This window comes from Argiope bruennichi, chromosome 5 (assembly GCF_947563725.1).
Source record: "Argiope bruennichi chromosome 5, qqArgBrue1.1, whole genome shotgun sequence".
In the NCBI taxonomy this organism is placed as follows: Eukaryota; Metazoa; Arthropoda; class Arachnida; order Araneae; family Araneidae; genus Argiope; species Argiope bruennichi.
Window position 1 is genome coordinate 1,463,737 of NC_079155.1, and position 20,076 is coordinate 1,483,812.

Below are 20,076 nucleotides of genomic sequence, written 5' to 3' on the forward strand. Positions count from 1 at the left end.
TCTCTAGAAATAATAACCAATTTGAAGGGTCTGAAACACTACATTGAAACAGCTGATGCCTGAAGTCATCATTCTCGGTGCAGAAAAGTAACAGTGAGCTTAAGTAATTTAAAACTTGCATAATTTCTGGAAATAAATTATATTACCTTTAAAAAGAAATGATTTTTCTTCTTGCCAGACAAACAAATGAACATGAAAGAAGAATCAAGTCAATGAAAGAGATACTTTCCCAAAGCTAGCATTATGTTAGTAAGTCGAGGGAAAAGAAAGAGAAATATGAAAGATAAACTTCAGATGGTAAATATTATTTCCTTATCACAGAAAGATAAGACGGCACCATTAAGAAAATACATTCATACAAATTAGCAGATGTAATGTGAAAAAAATGCTTCCTTTTTAATTTTCACAAAGATAAATAAGCATCTGGATAATAAACATTTTTAAGGCCTTTATATGAGGATCATTAAAAACAAAATTTTTAAGAACTTTTAATGGAGCTAAGATGTTTTAAAAAACGTTACTATGTGTAGTCTATAAGTTATGAAGCAGCTAAAAAAACATAGATGATCATTAATATTTTTACTGAGTGCTTTAGAAAATTGATGTAGATATGACAAAAAGGGGGGGGGGCAAAAATTTTGCACTTATATATCAGAATTCTGCCCATCTTTAAGAAATTGATTTCCGGCAAAATGTGAAAATGATTTTCTTTTCTTCAAACTGTACAAGTAAACTACAATCCTTAGACATGGAAATTATGTTTAAAAAAATTTTTAATATACTACAGAAGGTATTTACTTCAACATACACATCAAAGCCTCATAAGAAGTAATACCCATGGAAAGATAAAAGTATTTCAGATGGTAAATATTATTTCCTTATCACAGAATCGTGCAAAATCTGAAGCAATAAAGAATTGTTTCATTAAAGAAAGGTATCTAGATCCAAAATAAAATTAATGAAATATCAATAATGAAAGGATGTCAACAAAAGAAATATTGAAACTGTGATCATGGATTATAAAGAATGGAATCTCATACAAGCAAAGCATATGAACTATGATACTGATACAATTTCAGATTTATTAATTAACTGGTGAATTGCAAAAAGACAATCATCTAGTGTTAATTTAAAGCATGGTGAAAAAGTGATTTCACCTCCCTTTAAAGATGTAATGGACTCCATAAAAAAATGAAGCACTCATGCTAAGTATCCAAATTTTAGGAACATAGAACTATATTTTCTGGATAAATAGATTCCAAGTATTTAAAACCTGTTTAAAACAGTACAATTATTTTAAAACAATTATAAAATTGTTTAAATTGCCACTTTGTGACACTGTCTTGGATTTTAAATGTTAAAATGATAAGTAGCAAAGGAAGAAATCAAATCAATTAAGGTGGAAATTATCTTATTTAGTGGGATAAGGGGGGGGGAGATATTCAGCTGAATAGCAGTCCAATTTAAATAGAAACTAAAGTACAAATGATTAAAACTAGCATAACGAGTAACATATTCATCATTATTTTATAAACAATAAAAATAAAGGGGGAAATAACATGCAAGTGTTCAATATCAATATTTTATTTACCTTATTAACAATGATTGTCATTCATAAATATTTATATGTCACAAAAAATAAAAAGAAATTGCATTACATGAATCCTATTGCAATAAATATTTTTTTAGTATTGAGAAATTAGCAGTTAGAAAGTACACAATATTTTTCTACATGCAACCATTATCTTCATCTCATTTATCAAACAAATATATTTAGATCATATAATAAAAATACAGATAAGATGTAAATGCATATCCATTAGCATAAAAAAATAATAAAAATTTTAATTTATAGCTACGTACTTTCTCTTTGCAAAGCCATTTTCTCAGCTCGAGCTTGGCTTAACTGATCTTGCAAACGACGACACCTACTTCTTTCTGTTTCTAATAATTTCTCAAGATCTCGAGGTGGTGCAGCTTGTATGGTATTTTCTTTTTTCCCAAACAATCGAGAAATGTTTGTCTAGAAAGAAATGACATTATTAATTATAATAAGATTAATTTAAACAAGAGAATTAATTAAACAAGAATTTTAACATAAAAAATTTAAAAGGAGTATATTAAAAAGATAAAAGGCATTTTTCATACCTTTTTCTTCTTTTCCATGTTTTCTGTTTTTGATTGTAAAAAATCTATCAACTTTATTTGTTGTGATATTGTTTCTTGGAGTTTAACTTTCTCATTGAGATGTTTGGCCTAAAATAAATAAAATGTATAAAACTTCATTAAAAAATTAACTCTTCAAAGAATAAATAAGTAAAGAGGTGTTAATATTAAAAACAGTTAAAAATACTGCAGAGTTGAAAAGCAAATTTTATAATGAATACATTTTCTCTGAATACATTTTAAAATACCTTTTCATTCTCCAATTCATTACATAATTCTTCAATATTCTTCTGATTTTCCTGTTGGTTATCTAAAGCTTCATCTAGGGCTTGAGTGAGCTTTAAGTTACTCGATTTCAAAGAAGATATCTGGGTTATATGACGAGCTGCCTAAAATATTAAAATATAACAGTAATTTTTACTTTCACAAAGTAAAAATGTTTTATTAGCTGTTTTCAGCAACCAGCTGTTCATCTTCATCTGCTTATTTAAATTAATAACCAAAACCAAAGATTTAGTCACATAACTAGAACTATTAGAATGATTTAGCAAATTTTTATTTCAAATTCAATTTAATAAATCCCTAAATATATCACCAATGATCTCCTGCTCTCCACTACCATCCATGTTGAAGAGAAATATAAAAAACATTACTTTTGCTGTACATTCACCCAGGATGCATAGTGGGAAACTGCTGCAAAAAGTAAGCAATTTAAAGCACTTTTTAAAAACCTTAACCCAAAAAAATTAAGCCCCTTTGTATATGTGTGCCTACATAAACTGTGTAGTTTTTAAACATAGGACATTTTCTGTTTTATAATATGCATAGTTTTTATCAAAAAAATTAAAAAACACTTTAAAATGTTTTTTTAGTAATAAATTTTAATATTAATTTCTGTATTTGCATAATGCCTTGTATTAAAAAAAATATGCCTTTTTAGTTTCTACAAATACATAAAAATGGTCAAATTATCAATACCAAAAAATTAAGAATAAAGATCTGTGGTCTTTTTCAACATTTCTTAAAATGAACAATTTATTTAGATGGGTAGATCATTTCTGAAAATGTCAATAGTGATGTTGAAGCATAGTATGACCCAAAGAATTTTGTTTGCAAAATATATGCAACAATAACTAAGATTTGATATAGCTGGGATGAAAAGAGTAAATTTCCTCCTGCACTTACTCAATATATTTAATAATTTTATTTGCAATTTTATAAAGCTAAGAATATTCAAATGGCAATTATCAATAAAACTGTCATGAAATTGATAATAAAACAATGTTAAGTTCTAAATAAGTCTTAAGGTCATTTTTTATTAGAAAAGAATAGCAGCATTCAGAAATGGTCAGACTATAAAAAAATTGTCTTATCACTTCTTACTTCTAAATTTTAGTAAATGCCGTTTTAGAACATTTACTGTTCCAAAAATTTAATTTAAAAACCCTGCCTTTTAATTAATAAATAAAAATTCTTACTTTAAAAAATTACAGTGATTATATATTTTAAGAATAAATAAAAATGCTTTAACAAGACTTAGTTTTCATAAATAATAGAACAAATTCATGGTTTGTTTTAAAAAAGCCAGTTATGTAATTAGAAACAAAATGAAAATAAAAATGCCAGTTAAAATACTTTTTAAAGTTTTTTTTTTTTTTTTTTTAAACCAGCACAAGACAATATTTATGTTTTAAAATTTTACAAAACTCAAATAAAGAATCTTATCCTATAAACTGCTTTAAAACTAAAGTTTAATTTAAAGCAAAAAAAGCATGTTTTCCTTTTATCATGGCAAATAATTAATGCAACAATTTGAAGAAGCAATGATATTATTTTGAATTTCATTATAATAAAAATCATTGTTACAAATTGTGTCCAAAACTAATTTTACAAAATTATACCAAAAAAAAATGCATGAATTTCTTCAAACAACATTGGTATCATTAAAAGCCATTAAAAAACTTTAAAAAGTGTAAAAATAACTTTTGTGTAATAATATGATTTGATGTTATAACAGAAACACGTTAAAATTCTCTTTTTATTTTTTTAATTATTACAATTAAAATTTTGAAAAATCTATTCTTAGTGGGCCTCTTAACCCAAGAAGTAACCTCCCAAATTTCATACTCCTAACTTATGCAAAACGTAAATATACTAAACACTCTATTCATCAACCTGATTGTGATAATATTGTTACTAACCAGACAATATTCTATAGCATATTCACAATGTCATATGTTATAAAAAAATATTGAAAATAGAAAAATAAATACAATTAAAATTTACCTCTTCTTTGATTTCACACAACTGGTTTTCTAAAGCAATGATTTTTTCAGAATATCGTTTGTCATCTATCTCTTGCATTGAAAATTCTTTCTGGTATTGAGCAACTTGATCTTCTAATTCTGCTACAACTTTTTTATAATGAGAAAGATTTTCTTGCAAGTTCTGAATTTCTACTTCATGTAAATAGTTTTGATTATCTAACTCAGCAGTTAATTCATTTATATGTTTCAAAAGTTTTTCTCTGAAAAGACAATATTATAAATTATTAACATTCATATCTATTCTGAAATGAATAAATTCACTTAATTCTACTGGTTTATGCACAACAAAAATATGTAAGAAACTTTACCTAAGATATCTTAAAAACTTTGTAAAATTAGTGGAGATTATAAAACAGGGGGAGGGATGAAAAGATTCCTTTAAAAAATAGTTTACTTTAATATAACATTAAAAGAATTTGTAAGAGGAAAGAAGAAATATTTCTCTTTACTAACCGATAATTTATAATTGAATGCAAAAAAAGAAAGAAGAGATGAAAAGAGTAATTAATTTAACATCATTTAACAATTGCCAATTAATAAAGAAAATATCTTAAATTTAATAATGTAAATTATAAAATTCTTATTTTATAAAAAGTATTGACTCCTTAAATATGTGTTAAAATAGATCAAATAATGTAAAATTTTAAAAATTTTAATATTTCAATAAGCAGAAAAAACAATGGAAAAAATTAATAATAAATTCAGAAAATAATAATTAAAAAATTGGTGACAATTGTTATAAAAATTAAAAGGCAAAAATTATGGAAAAAAACTCTTGAGTAACTGCAAGATAACTTTTTTTTTCTTCTGATAAGTGCTCAGAAGATATTAATAAGAAAATCAATATAAAATAAATTAAATTCTACAACATTATTAAATAGAACCCAGAATTAAAAAACAGAATGATTAGGCTAACTCAAAAATCTTTATAACTAATGTGGTAATTCTTTATCTAATATCTACTGGATCCACTTGCAAAATGATTTTCATGCTTTATCACCAACAATTCTTGCAATTTATTAATTTTTAAATCAAAACTAACCTAAAATTAAACTCAATATATGTTCTTGATTCAATATTTTATTAAATCTTTAATTGTTAAAATTTTGCAAATCATAATTAAAAAATAATATATTGAGAAAAATGAAATGCAAATAGTTTCTGCAAAGGTCTACCATAAAAATATGTTCCTTTAATCTAAACAACTCCAATGTCGAATTAGAATAAAGCAACATTAATGAACAGAACAATCGTTTTATGATAGAATACAGATGTTCTTTAAAATAAATGTTAAAATTTCTTAAAAACCAGTTGTCTTCGATGATCAATGGGTTCATTATGATTTATGGTAGCTACAAATTTCAATTAAAAATATTAATATAATGATATTACTATTATTAAATATTTTGAGTAACTTGATACCAACAGCTTTTTCGGAAAAATAAATTTTATTCAAATTTAGATAAGATATAACTTATACTTCTATTTTAGAAACCTTATAACGTTTTGTTCATTGTACAATGCATTTCCTTAATTCTCTGCCTATATTTTTATGCATGTAAGAACACATTTTTTTAAAAATTAGTGAAAAATTAAACAATGATGAAAATATTTCAATTTTTCACCATTGCTTGGATTTAAAATTAAACTTTTTATTAACATGAAGCTTTAAAATGAAACCTACCCAATGTACAAAAATAAACTGAATCTTATCCTGATCATCAACAATGAAAGAAACCAGAATGAAATATTAATGGCAACAAAGAAATTTACTGACATTCAATGATCATAATCAACAATGAAAAATATACTTAAAATATACTTGTAAAATATACAAAATATATAGAAATATACTTGTAAAATATACTTAAATATTTTTTTAATTAATTAGAAAAAGAAAACTCTAAATGTACCATGTAATTGGTACCATTTAAAAATAATTATTTGAATGTTTAGAGAATGCAAAAATAGCTTTTGTACTATATTTTTTTTAAGTTATGGTCAAAAATCCTCAAAATTTGATTTAAATTTTCATCAACTGATTTTTTTTAAAAATTGAAATGTACATTTTCACCTTCCAAATTATATATGTACCAAGTTTGTTGTAGGTCAAATGGTCTGACTTGTAAAGTGCCAACATCCACACTTCTTTTTATGATAAGCAGAGATTGCAATTTCAAAAATACTTTTTTTGTCCTCTCTCCCACCAATAAAACAATTTAAGATGCATATCAAACTATAAGAAAAAAATTGCAACTTTAGATTTTAAATTGAATAAATGTTTCGAAATTTATATAACTCTTAATTCAAATGTTATTCAAAACAAATATTTATTAAGAAATTAAAGACATTCATTTCTTGGACCATTTCATCCTGCAAATTTTCTTTTCATTCTTCTATCATCTTGCCATTTGCTATATTTCAATATTTCTCCAAAAGTTTAAAAGTTAATATGTAGGGTCTGACGGTTTTCAAATCCGGTTTTAAAAAACCGGTTTTTTAAAGTAAATTTGTCACATGTGAAAACCGGTTTTAAGAATTCACATTATTATGTAAAAATTAATTTTGAACTTATTTGATTTGCTATTCATTCAATGCAAAAGGAAGCAAACACATTTTTTCAACGTTGCAAGTTGCGTTGGCCATTGCTTGTGTGTGCACTGCACAGTTGCATCTCGAATTCATCAATTTATATTTTTCATGAACATCCCTTTTCACTTTCTTTTCTAGGTGAAATAAAAGTTTAATAAAGTTCATCTCTTGCTTCTCGTCGGATGTTTTGGCTATCTGTATAAAGTCGGTGCAAATAGAAAAGTCAGCAATTTGACTGGCTTGTTTCGAACAACGTATGAAAGGAATAAATAATTCCCCGTTTTCCGGTTATTGATCACAGTATTTAATGATATCATATAAAATTTTCTTCGTACCATTCCTGAATGCTTTTTTACACCACTTGAACTAGCTATATCAATTCGAAATATTCAATTAAACTAAAATGCTGTCAGAAATGACATAACACTCACATACACGTGGAAAGAAAAAAAAAAAGAACTAAAAAAGTATCTAATGCGAGAAATCCAAGGTCAAATATGCTCATCGTTCCGCATCTCACCCCTTAATGAAATGGAATTGTCGAAATGTGGTCTCAGAATCCGATCCATCTCGAGTCATGACAGGTTTCCTTAATATTATGAAGGTGAAAATTGGAAACAAAAATATAGTTGTTATATTTGGTAAAAATAACGTAAGTATTAAGTATGTTTCATTTTTATGTTTATATTTTCTATTTTACATTTTAAAATTTAAATTTTATTATATAAATTTCTTCTATTAAAAATTAGTGTAAAATAAGAAGTTCTGGGTTCTGTTTAATGGAATTTTAAATATTTTAACATAAATTATGTCTTTAGAGAACATCAGAATTAGATTAAGAAGTTTTTTTTTTTCAAAATTCCTAGAAAATGTGTAGATTAGATTATTTAAAATTGCATTAATATTAATAGTTAAAATAATTAAATTGTAAAATAAACGTCAAAAATATTTATTCAATAACTTCAATTTCATTTTTAGATAAAAATGAGCGAGTTGGAAGTTTAGGATAGTTTCAAAAAGTTCGGGATAGACAAGGCAATCTGAAATCATTGTAATAAAATGTTGAGCTGCAAAGGATCATCTACGAGCAATCTACACAATCATTTGAAAGCAGTTCATAAAATAATTATCAGAAATAATATAATTTTTTAATTTCTTGAAGACCCTGAAGAAAAACTTACAAATCCAAAGACACTAAAAGCTGAATTTTCATTATTTAAACAAATGAATAAAAGAACAAAAAACTTAGATTTGTAATTTGATGCCAAACTCAGTAATTAATGAACGAGCATTTTCAATTTCAGGCAATATTGTTGCCAAAATAAGAACGAGACATAGCCACCATTCAGTGGATATTTTATGTTTTTTAAAATCCTATTTTCTTAGGAGAAATTAAAATTAGTGAAAATAATATAAATATTATTTGAAATTTCTTTAATTTTGTTTTTTATATTTTGATATTGATTTCGTTTTTTGTTATTTTATATAAATTAAAATAAAATAAAATAAATAGAATAGAGAAAAATAAAATATTTTTCCCTATTCAATTTTTTTTAGAAAAATTCGAAAACCGGCTAAAACCAGTTTTTTTGGAAATATCGAATTCGAAAACCGGTTTCTCAAATAGTCGGGTTTTGTATAAACCCTATTAATATGCTAATTACAAATGCCTTCAATTCTTGTTTTTAAATGAGAAATATGCAAGAATAAGAAATCCAAATTTCTGCGTAATAATTCACCTGCCTTTCATTTAAATAGAGAATATCAATATATAGCCAGATGATTTGTTCATAATAATATCAGCTTCAAGCTTAATAATCAGGAAAATTCATGATGCTTTTCTGCAAATCTCTACAAAAATTTTAATGCTGAATAAAAATTTCGGCATTAAAATTCTAATTTTCATATGATAAATTAGAATTTATGACCCGATTGATATCTATATTTTTGCAATTGTTGGAAATAAAGGAAAGTTCAGTATTAATACAAATTCCAGCTTTTAAATTTATAATAATAATTGAGTTCATTCATTGAAATGGAATAAAAAAGAAGACAGAAGTACTCTCTATACATTTACATGAATATTTTCAAAATGGCATGCATTGTATGCATTTGAAATATCATTATTGGTCATGTATCTTCAATATATGTGAACAACATTTATCCTTATTGCGTTTTGATGTGTTTGTTGTCATTCTTTGTAAGCAAATAACTTTTAGTCTTATTCTTTTACATCCGATAAATGCATAACTTATTTTATAGCAAAAAGTTTAGTGTTATTCTTTTTTTTGGAATCCAAGCTACTGCATACTTCAAATGTATGTTTGTTACCTTTGCATAATTTTATCTGTAGTTTTTATGAAATTAGGCATCAATTTGTATATTGTGATTATGAAGATATATATTGCTTCAGTTAAGTATCTCGATCTGTGTATAAACAAACAGTGAAAACAATGAAAGAATATGTCATTTAATTAAGAAAAATGACAATTGTATTCTATTTTGAATAAATTGGAATCCATGAGTCTCTTTTACATAGGCAAAAGAATGTACAGCAAGAATTATTAATAAAACTCACTGAAGCATTTCCATCACTTACTTCTGGCTTTCTTCCTTCAGAACTCCATTTTCACTGTTTTTCAATTTGTTCTTTAAATTCAAATTCTCTGCTTCAAGTTTGTCACTAAATGAAAAGAATATATACTTAAATTCCTAACAGCATTCAAATAAGCAATACTTTTTATTATAAACTCAACATACTAACTATTTTCAAGTTTATTTCATATACATGAGAGAATGTAATAAGAAAAAAAGTACATCATAAGCATGGTGATAGTCCCAAAGCATTTTTGACAAAAATTTGGAAAATATGCATGGCCAACAAATAAAAATGCAATAACAGATAATATGTGGTAATATTAACAGTTAAGCACAATTAGGAAGTTATTTTACCTTTATAAAGAAAAATTAAAGAGCAATTAATATATTAAATGTTTTTAGAGTACTGAGTTGAAAGTCATTAATAAATAGAATGACAAAAGATTAAACAAGAAAAAACTAGGAAAATGCAAAAGATATTTTGGTATGATGATAAGAGCTCATCAAAAATAAAGAATCAGCAGGTACAAAATATAGAAGAGAGACTATTTCTAATATAATTATAATAACTACAATTATTCATTTTATTTTTATGAAGGAACTAATGCAAACTTGAATTAAAATATGAACAATCTTTGTCAAATAAAAATAATATATATGACAAAAATTTCTGAAGTAACGAAAAAAATCAAAATATATAAATGTAAGATGAAAACATACTTACATTTTAGAGTTAAGTTCAGAAATAGTACTTTCTCTAGATTCTACAATGATTTCAAAATCTTTAAGATCTTCTTCCATATCAATAACACTTGATTTAAGTATACTATTTAACTATAAAAAAAATTAAGCCATTAATAGAAACAAAATAGCACACATGGAAATTATTAGATTATAAATTTTGATATATTGTACCTGTTTGTACTTATTAAATTCATTTTGTTTTGTTGTAAGATCATTCTTTAAGATCTTATTTTCTTGAAGTAAATTGATTATCTTCTTATCTTTTTCTTCACAGTCTTTTCTTAGAGTCTAAAAAAAAAAAAGTTTTCAATATTATAATGTTCAGTATTATTATTGCTGCAGTTTTTATTTAATACATTAGAAAGTAGTGAAAATTTCATGATAAAAAATTTTTTTAATCCAGCATTTAACCAAAGTAGTAATTCTCTAAACTCACTTATTTTATAATCCTAACTAATAAGCCTTTTTAATTACAAATTAATAAAAATATACAATTGCAAAAATGACCAGATTTTAGCCTAATTTTGTTAATGAAAATATATCCTTTCAAATTTAATTAATGCTTTTCATAGTATACAAATTTGCATTAAAATATATTATTGCTTTTAGAAGTGGATTTTCATAACTAAAACTAATGCTGTTTCAAAAAGTAACATAAAAAATTTCAGAATTTTTAAATGAATATTGTAGCAGTTGCATTACTCTTATCTTCTCTTTTGGATACTAGATGGCGATACCTGATTATGTCATCCCATAATGCATTGCAATTGTAATTAGAATGAGATGTGACGCTGAACTGTGAAGCCGTGCGCGTGAATGTCTTGTCTTTGTGTTTGTTTAGTGTGTGAATGTGATTATTAAAAGAAATGTTCCTAAAAACATTCGTCCTGTTGCTTCCTGCATGGATCATAATAATCTACATACCTCCACATTGGCGCCCAACAGAAATGAATTTCTGATGAAACAGAAGTGAAGTCGTCCCGACAATCACAAGAAAATTTTCCCGCCACCACATTGGCGCCCAACGTTATCTTAACAATCCTCCCCCATACATAATAAATCCTCAGTTTAATATGCAAGGTATTGCATGAGTGGATTTGCATGGCATTAATTACTTTTTTATTAACATTGTAAAGTTTAATAATTTGTATCAAATTTCAACTTTTAATAACACAAACATTTTTTTTCCACAATTTCAATGCACATTTTAAAAAGAAATTTCTGGTTTAACATGTATTTAGTAAAAATAATAAGTTACTAAATAAAACTAATAAAACCTACCATTTACAAAATTGGCAAGTTTTTTTAGCATCCATATAAAATTATTATAAATAATAATAATAAATAAAATGAAAAATAAAAGTGACAAATCAGTATGAATTAGCAAAAAATCCTTTTCAATGAAAATAATATATAGTATTCAATGAAAATAATATATAGTAACATTTCAGAGAAGAGTAAAAAAAGCATAACTGAAAAACAAATTTTAATAGAGAAATACAGAGCATGTAATACATAGATGAATATATCTTTATAAAAAAATTTACATGCACCTCATTTCTTCGGCAAATTTCTTCATACTGCCCTTGTGTTTTTGCAAACTTTTGATTAACATCCTTTGAATTCTGAAATAAGAAAAGAAAAAAGAAGTACAAAAGTATGTTCGCACAATATGCAGGATAACATAAAAGCACATTTACTTCAGTATCATAAATAGCTAGATTAAAAAAGTTTGAAGCAATTATTCTGACATTCATTTGATTCACTTCAGAAATAAAGATTACAACTTTTACCATTTCTAGCAAAATCCATTTTTAATTATTTAATAATTACAAATAGAATTCTGCACTTTAATTCAATATTTCAAAATATGGAAACTTCCATAAAGCTAAAAAGGTTCCTTACAAATATTTTTATAAAATTTTTATTCACAAGTTTTTGAGATACCTGGAAATTAATAATTAATAAATTAATGAAATTAATAAAAAATAATAAATGAATAATTAATGCAAAACCAGGAATAATTATTCATTCATTTGTTTGTTTATTATTATTTCTTCTCAAACTATGGTTGTGAGTCAATTTTTGGTAACCCCCAAGAAGATCTCAAATGTCTGTGCACTTTTCACTTTAATCAATCCATCGGCAAATACACTACTAAAACTGAATTGCAATCTTTTGCAAAGTGATACAGTTCTAGTTATCTGTCCAACAGGCATCTTTCTACTGAAGTTTTGGAGATATTACTCCATTTTACATCTTCATATTATTGTGAATTTGAAATTTTGGAAATGGCAGGGAATTAAAACTAGTTGCAATTGTTAAACTTCTTGCACCTGAAAGTAAATCAAATTAACCTGGATTTCACTGCCAGTATCAATAGCAAACTGAAAATAAGCACAGATATGTTCATTTGTTTATTTTCTTTATAAAAATTCCTTTAGGGCCATGAAAACTTCTTTTGGAAAGAGAATATGTACTGTTTGTCTCTGAAGAAATTCAATGCACTGAGAATGAAATTAATCATTACAGATTCAGTTCCAAATCACAATGTTTAAAAGTGTGGCAACCACTGATATTAAACAAAGAAATTCAAAACACTTAAAACTTTTATTGATTATCTGATAATCAGATGTGAATTCCCCCCTCCCCAGAAGCTTAAAAATTAAACAAATATTTTTACAGGACTTGATCAATTATATCTTCATGTTTTGTTTTGTTTTTTCTTCTCCAAAATCATTTGATTGATAAATATTTATAAAAATTGGATACTTCAAATTCAGTTTTCATAGCTGTTTTCATAGCTGAATTTGAAATTTTTTGTAGTAAAACCAAAAAAAAGAAGCATTGTTAACTTAATTTTTAAAACGTTTTATTAATTGATTTTTGTTAATTTAAATTCTATTTCAAGCAATAATTTATTCACTTACCTCCCAAGTATCTTTCATTGTTTTTATTCTTTCTTCTAACTTCACTTTTTCGATCTGAAAGTAGTCAGATAAAAATGATTTTTTTATACATATATACAGTCTCATAATATTTAATTTCTATTAATTTCATTTTCAATTAATTGATTATATAAACATTGAAAATTATTGTAACATATTAAAATTACAACATATATTGATTTTTATGTGGTTATATGCACAGTAAACAAAGATTTAGAATAGGATTAAAATAATATTTTGCTTTATATTTTCAATTGGGGTATAATGAAAAAATGAAAGGAATATACAGCATAAAATAAAAGGAAATAAAATTATTAAACAAAAAAAAAATGGAGATGATTTATGTTTTAGTTAACATGGAATTCATCTATAATAAGGTTGGGAAGTTTTTTAATATTGTTAGTTTTGGAAATTATTCATAATTAACAGTTTTTGTGAAGTTCAAAAAAAAGGGGAGGGGATGGAATAATCTTCTGTTACCTAAAATTCAACATAAAAAGGCATTGAAATCATACTCACTTCATAAGCCTTTTCATTTTGAATTATTTCTTCTTTTATTTTAGTAACTGTACTCTGAAGTGAATTCAATTGCTCTTGCAAATCTTCCTCAATTTTAATTTGTTTTGTCAGTTTTTCTTCAGTAGTTCTCAACTTCTCACGCAATTCTTTGTTTCTTTCACGTAAAGAAGAAGTGACACTTTCAGCTTGCTGCTCCTTCCTAGTGGAAACTCTTAAATCCAGTTTAACTTCAGATAATTCATCTTCTTTCTGTAATTAAATACAAGCAAGATTTCTAAGCCAAAAATATTTTGTTTCAATAAAATTGTAAATGCTAAAAAATTTCAGTATTTTCCAATATTCAAAGGAAGTTCTTATCATTCTTTAAAACAAAATTTTGGAAATCATCAATTACTGATATTTCTATAAAAAAAAATTGATAGCAGAAAAATAAGAAGAAAAAAAATATTTTTCAACTTTTCATTTATTTACGACAGAAAAAGAATCAGTTTGAGGGAAAAAATGTCATACCAAAATGAATAAAATGGGGTATTTTAGTAAAGTTGAACTGAATAAATCAAATATAAAAAAGCAATTTTGTTTATTAAAAAATTAGGTTGATAAATCTTGCACAGGCATATCTCAATTTTATGTCATTTAGAAAAAATTGTTTGCAATAATGTATATTAAAAAGCTATTTTAATGTATATAAAAAAAACTATTTTAAAAATTGCATACTATATATATATATCAATGTAATAAAAATGGAAAAAAGTTTATCAAAGATCTGGAATTGTAAAAATGTGAAGTGCAGAAAGAAATGTTCTAAGTAAATTAATACTGTAATCCCATAAATATGCAATCCCATGTATTTCAATTATTATACAATAAATGCTTAGAAAAATTTTTTTCTTGTAATATTCAAAATGATTTTATAGCCTTCACTTACTGCTTACTGCCCCTGATAATTTTTTTATTTCTCAATTTTTGATACAATTAATTTTTTCAACATACTGATAAAGGTATTTTTCAAATATACTTATTAAATAATAATTACCAAAAGTAGTGTTGCATTTATTTATCAAGCCACATGAAGATAGAAATCAAAATTTTATAATTATAAAAACTTTAAAACTTAAGAAGAAAAAGAATCCAGGTAACCTGATGGTGCAATGTTGAATGTAAACCATTATATCAAATTAGGTGGCATTCTTGAAATTAATATAAATATTCTAAATAATTATATAACATTTCATCTTGAAGAAAATTATTGTATTAAGAAATATTATTTCCTTTTTATTATACTAATAAATGGGTATTTAATAATTTTATTTTTATTATTTTCCAATTTTTAGTCTTAAAATATTTTACAGTTTTAAATATTATAGAATCTAAAATTTATTTTTCATCTAATTACCATTCAGATGGCATCACCTCTACAAAATTCAATTTATAATGCTAATGAAATTAACTGTGATTGCTTGTGGAATTATATTAACATCTTATTTAAAAGCAAAAAAAAAGGATATTTTGGAATGGACCTTGTAATTTGGTATTCCAGACAGATGATGGGTATCAACCCAAGACGGCACTTCTCCAAACTTCTTCCACAGCACATCATGGATCAAGTTAATTTGATTATATAAGAAAAACAAGGAAATCCTGCCAAACTAAATGCTAAAATAAACTTTCCACATTTTGCAAAAAACATATTTGAACAGAAATTATATATGCCAACATTTGATATTCTTAGTAATAAAAATCCATTTTCAAAGCTAAAATTGCATAATTTTATTTTTCCCTCTCCTTTCCTTTTTGTCTTATATTCCATGCACTGAAAGTTAATTTTGATATGTTTAAAAAAATCAATAAAAAAATATTTGAACATCATTCAGAAACACATGATTTGATGATTAATTACGTTCGATGTAATCAATGTTGCAATTCATTCAGAACATGTGATTTTGATATTTTCTTCTCACCTATTTTTTTTTATATATATATATATATAATCATAGCAATTTTTTGGCAACTGTCACTTTTGAAATTATTTACTGCCTTTACTTTTCCCATCATTGATCTTTGTACATTATATATATAGAGTGTCCTCAAAATGTGGAAAAAATATTTATTTCCTTATATATTATAATTAGATACATTTTTTTTTCAATTCCAGAGTTCCATCAAATAAAATATTAAAATTCATGAAAATATTTTAGCTTCTGTAGAGGGCAGGGGATGAAAAAATTACATTTTCATATGGTCTTTCCCTATAGAGAAAAAAAAGTGTCAATGAGTAAAATATTTTTCTTACACTTATCTGTAAGGACACAATGTTTCATACATTTATGTGTAAAACTTGCTGAAATATTAAAAGGCAAATTTATTACCCATGAGCAGATGTTCAAATGAGACTTTTATTGCAATTTTCAGGGATAATATACGTATAACAAAAGATAATAAAAATAGCAGAATCAGAAAATAAAAATGCATTTATTAAATTTCAATAATTTAAAAAAATGGTCAGATAATGCATTGATTCAAGTGCATAATAATATGTTCAAAATAACACCAGCAACTTTACAAAGTTGCATTCTTTAATTATACTTGTGCATACAGGGCTGGCCATCTGGGGGGAGGGGGGGGGCAACATAATGAAGAACAAAAATAATGTTCTAAATGATAATGGAGGGATGGAAAGAAGAGAGGAAGAAATTTACCTGGAATAATCGATGGGTTTTGAAATATACAAAGTTTACAGAGATATAATGCAAGTGTGCAACCTATTATAAATATAAAGTAAGATCCTTAACCTCACCTACTAGGCAAAAAACATATATTACTTTGAAAATTCACACTATAAAGTGCTTAATATTGTTGGATTTAATCATGTCTGTGCATGGAAGTATACCTCAGGGTGTCAAAACCCGGTTTTTAAAAAAAGAAAATTAGCAGAAAAGAAAAGAAAAGCTAAATTTCAAAAGGTCATGAGTAGATCTGTTTTCTTGTTCACAAAGCAATTCTGGCAATGAAATTTCTTCGAATTCAGAAGCTACAATTCAAGGTCCATCTGTCGAAAAAAGTTCCACACAAACTACACAATCTTGCAACAGAAATGTAAAAACTGTGAAAATCTTTGAAGAACCGTATGTTTATACAAATGATTGAATCAGAAAATAACGACGAAAATAACAGTAACAAATGTGATCAAGTACACATAAGTGATAAGGTTTATGACCAAGCATTATAACTAATAAGGTTAAAATGTTTTGTGTTAAACACAGACCTGTAAAACACAAAAGAGTTTTTGCTAGGAATGCTAAGGTAGATCACTTTCCACTATTTACTACTTTAATAAAAAAGTGCCAAACGGTGAAATACAGCTTCGCGGCTGGTTGATTTATTCAAAAACGCAAGAGTTGTATTTTGTTTTTGCTGTACATTATTTTCCAGAGGAAATGAAAAATCAACATGATTTATAGGTGGTTGTAATATCTAGAGAAGTTTATCAACTGTAATTCAAGATCATGAGCATTTTATTAGTCATTTAATACATTTATTACTCAGAAAGAATTATTGAAATGACTAAATTTAAGTTCGACTATTAATAGAACAAATCGTTAATATAAATAAGGAAACAGGAAGACTTAAAATTATTATTTTAAAGAATTGTAGATGTAATTCTATTTTTAGCATGTAATAATCTTCCACTGCGAGGAAACTATGAAATAATAGAAACGCCTAATAATGGAAATTTTTAAGGTATAATCGAATTATTAAGTAAATACGACTCTGTCCTTATGAATCATATAAACAGAATAAAAAAATTCCAAAAATCAAATTGTGCATAATTTAGCACATACATCACAAGAACAAATTATTCCTGCATTAGGAAATGAAGTTTTTAACAAAATTAAAGATGATACAAAAGCAGCCACATATTATAGTATCCAAATGGATTCTACTTTTAATATTTACCATAAAAAATAAACTTCAGTCTTTATTAGATATATACATTTTGAAGAGAAAAGATTAAGTATAAAAGTGTCATTTATAGGGTTTATTGAAGTAACAGATGTGACTGACGAAACACTAGTTAAAGCTCTATTGGAAATATTAAGTTATTTTGATTTAGATAGTGTGGATTGTAGTGGAGAGGCATATGACAATGGTAGCAACATGAAAGGAAAATATAAAGGTGTATAATCTAGAAGAATTGCTCTAAACCCTCATGCAATTTATGTGCCTTGCCTATGTCGCTCTTATAATTTATTATTTTATGATGCAGTTTCCAGCAGTATATATTGTAGATTTCTTTTTGAATATTGCAACATTATACTGCTTATTTTCAGCATCTACAAAAAATGGGAAATTCTACAAAAGCATTTAAACATTACTCTTAAACTATTATGCGACACTCGTTGTGAAACCAAAATAGATATGGTTAAAGCAGTGTATTGATGCAAATAACAAAAATACAGAGGTATCCAAAGCTAAAAGTTTATTGGATTCAATATCAGAAATGACATTTATTTTACGTTTAATAGTACAGTTTATAATATTGTCCAAAATTAGAACTATCAATAAACTATTTCAAGTAAAATCAATTGGTCTCAATGAGGCTTTTAATTTAGTCAATAAAATTCAAACTGAAATTCAAAATTTAAGAACAAAATTTAACTCTTTTTTAGACAAAGCAAAAGTGATAGCACGTAATTTGAATCTTTCAGAACATTTTCCTGAAAAACGAATTTGAAAAAGAGAAAAATCATATTTCGAAACAGGAAGATGAAATTATAGAAAACCTGGTTGAAGAATTTAGGTGCTATTTTTTAATCTATAACTGATACCGTTATTATACAGATAGAAGTTGGATTTAAAAGTATGTCGAATTAATCACTGATATAAAAAATATAGAAAAACATAAATTAGAAATATGCTCCAAAAATTTTGTAACATTTTATAATAACCATGCAGATGTAATATAACTAAATGATTGTTTTGCTATGTGATTTGATTTTGAATGAAAGGGATGCAAATAACTCTAAACACATATTGCTTTATATACTAATTAATAGTTATAATGAATTATTTCTAAATGTATTAACTGTTTTAAAAGCTTTTTTTTTTTTACATTGCCAGTTACTATAATAATTTAGTGTTCTTTCAGGAAATTAAAAGAAATAAAGAATTGTCTTCAGATAAGCCTGTGTGCATAACGCATAAATGCACTCTCTATACTAAGCATCGAAAAAAAAATTGTAATTTTCCTGAAGTAATTAATAGCTAAAAAAACTTAATAAACAAGCAATAGTAATATGTGTTTGGGTTTGATTCCCCTCCCCCTTACTTTGCAAAACATTTAGTACGCCAAATGGTTTTTTTGCACCAGGATCCCTTCATAGAGAAGGACGGCTCTGTGTGCATATGCAAGTCATTCATTTGTGACTTAAAAACAAGCTTATTAAATTCTACAACAAGATTGGGACACAAGATTCAAGATCATGTATTCCAAAACCAATTTATTGTTTGACTCATTCGTAATGCCAATTAAAATTGACTCGAAATATCAGTCATCATTCAGATATTGGTATTCAAAACGGAGTCAACAAAATTTCTAAAAATGCCATGCCACACATTTATAGAAAATTACAAGTGATGATAAACCTCTGCAAAGAATAAAATTTTACTACTCAAAAAGTGAGATCTGAAGATTAATGTATCAATTTTAATTAAAGCTACATTCATCAATCCAAACTATGTTTTTTAGAAAAGAATGATTTGATTTAACCTAAAATAGGTCCCAACTGCGAAATATAATCATCCAGGTACCCAAAAAGTCGATAGTATAGTTGTAAAAGTAACTGATGTAACAGTTTATGGATCTTGTTTGAATGCAGCATGGATATTAGTAATAATGCTGAAATAATATCTAAACTGTCAGTTTGGGAAAGTTTAGCTCTGAATTCTCTGTCATCAAGTGTCAATTTCTGCATCAATTGTATAATTCATCCTTCTCATTATTCTCTGGGAAAATAAGGATTCTATAGTTTGTAATTGCTAAACCATTCTATAAAATTGCTATCCATATTGCAAAACTATTCTATAGATGCTGGAATGCTTCCATCTAGATTTGCGATTAGGCCTTTAAATATAAAAATAAGCATATTTCTGTAAATTATGTAGATAGAAATATGAAACTC

At 25.7% G+C, this 20,076-nt stretch overlaps 1 protein-coding gene across 1 annotated transcript in view; it reads right to left on the reverse strand.

The window, feature by feature from the left end:
- Nucleotides 1-20,076, reverse strand: part of LOC129969486 (citron Rho-interacting kinase-like) — an 85,370-nt gene that overhangs the window by 22,512 nt on the left and 42,782 nt on the right. The window contains exons 18-27 of the mRNA XM_056084080.1: nucleotides 13,895-14,143; nucleotides 13,358-13,411; nucleotides 11,981-12,052; nucleotides 10,599-10,715; nucleotides 10,408-10,517; nucleotides 9,685-9,768; nucleotides 4,453-4,693; nucleotides 2,415-2,555; nucleotides 2,149-2,256; nucleotides 1,864-2,023 (exon numbers count right to left, since the gene is read on the reverse strand). Of these exons, the coding sequence (XP_055940055.1) occupies nucleotides 1,864-2,023; nucleotides 2,149-2,256; nucleotides 2,415-2,555; nucleotides 4,453-4,693; nucleotides 9,685-9,768; nucleotides 10,408-10,517; nucleotides 10,599-10,715; nucleotides 11,981-12,052; nucleotides 13,358-13,411; nucleotides 13,895-14,143 (1,336 nt within the window). The remainder of the gene's footprint in view (nucleotides 1-1,863; nucleotides 2,024-2,148; nucleotides 2,257-2,414; nucleotides 2,556-4,452; nucleotides 4,694-9,684; nucleotides 9,769-10,407; nucleotides 10,518-10,598; nucleotides 10,716-11,980; nucleotides 12,053-13,357; nucleotides 13,412-13,894; nucleotides 14,144-20,076) is intronic.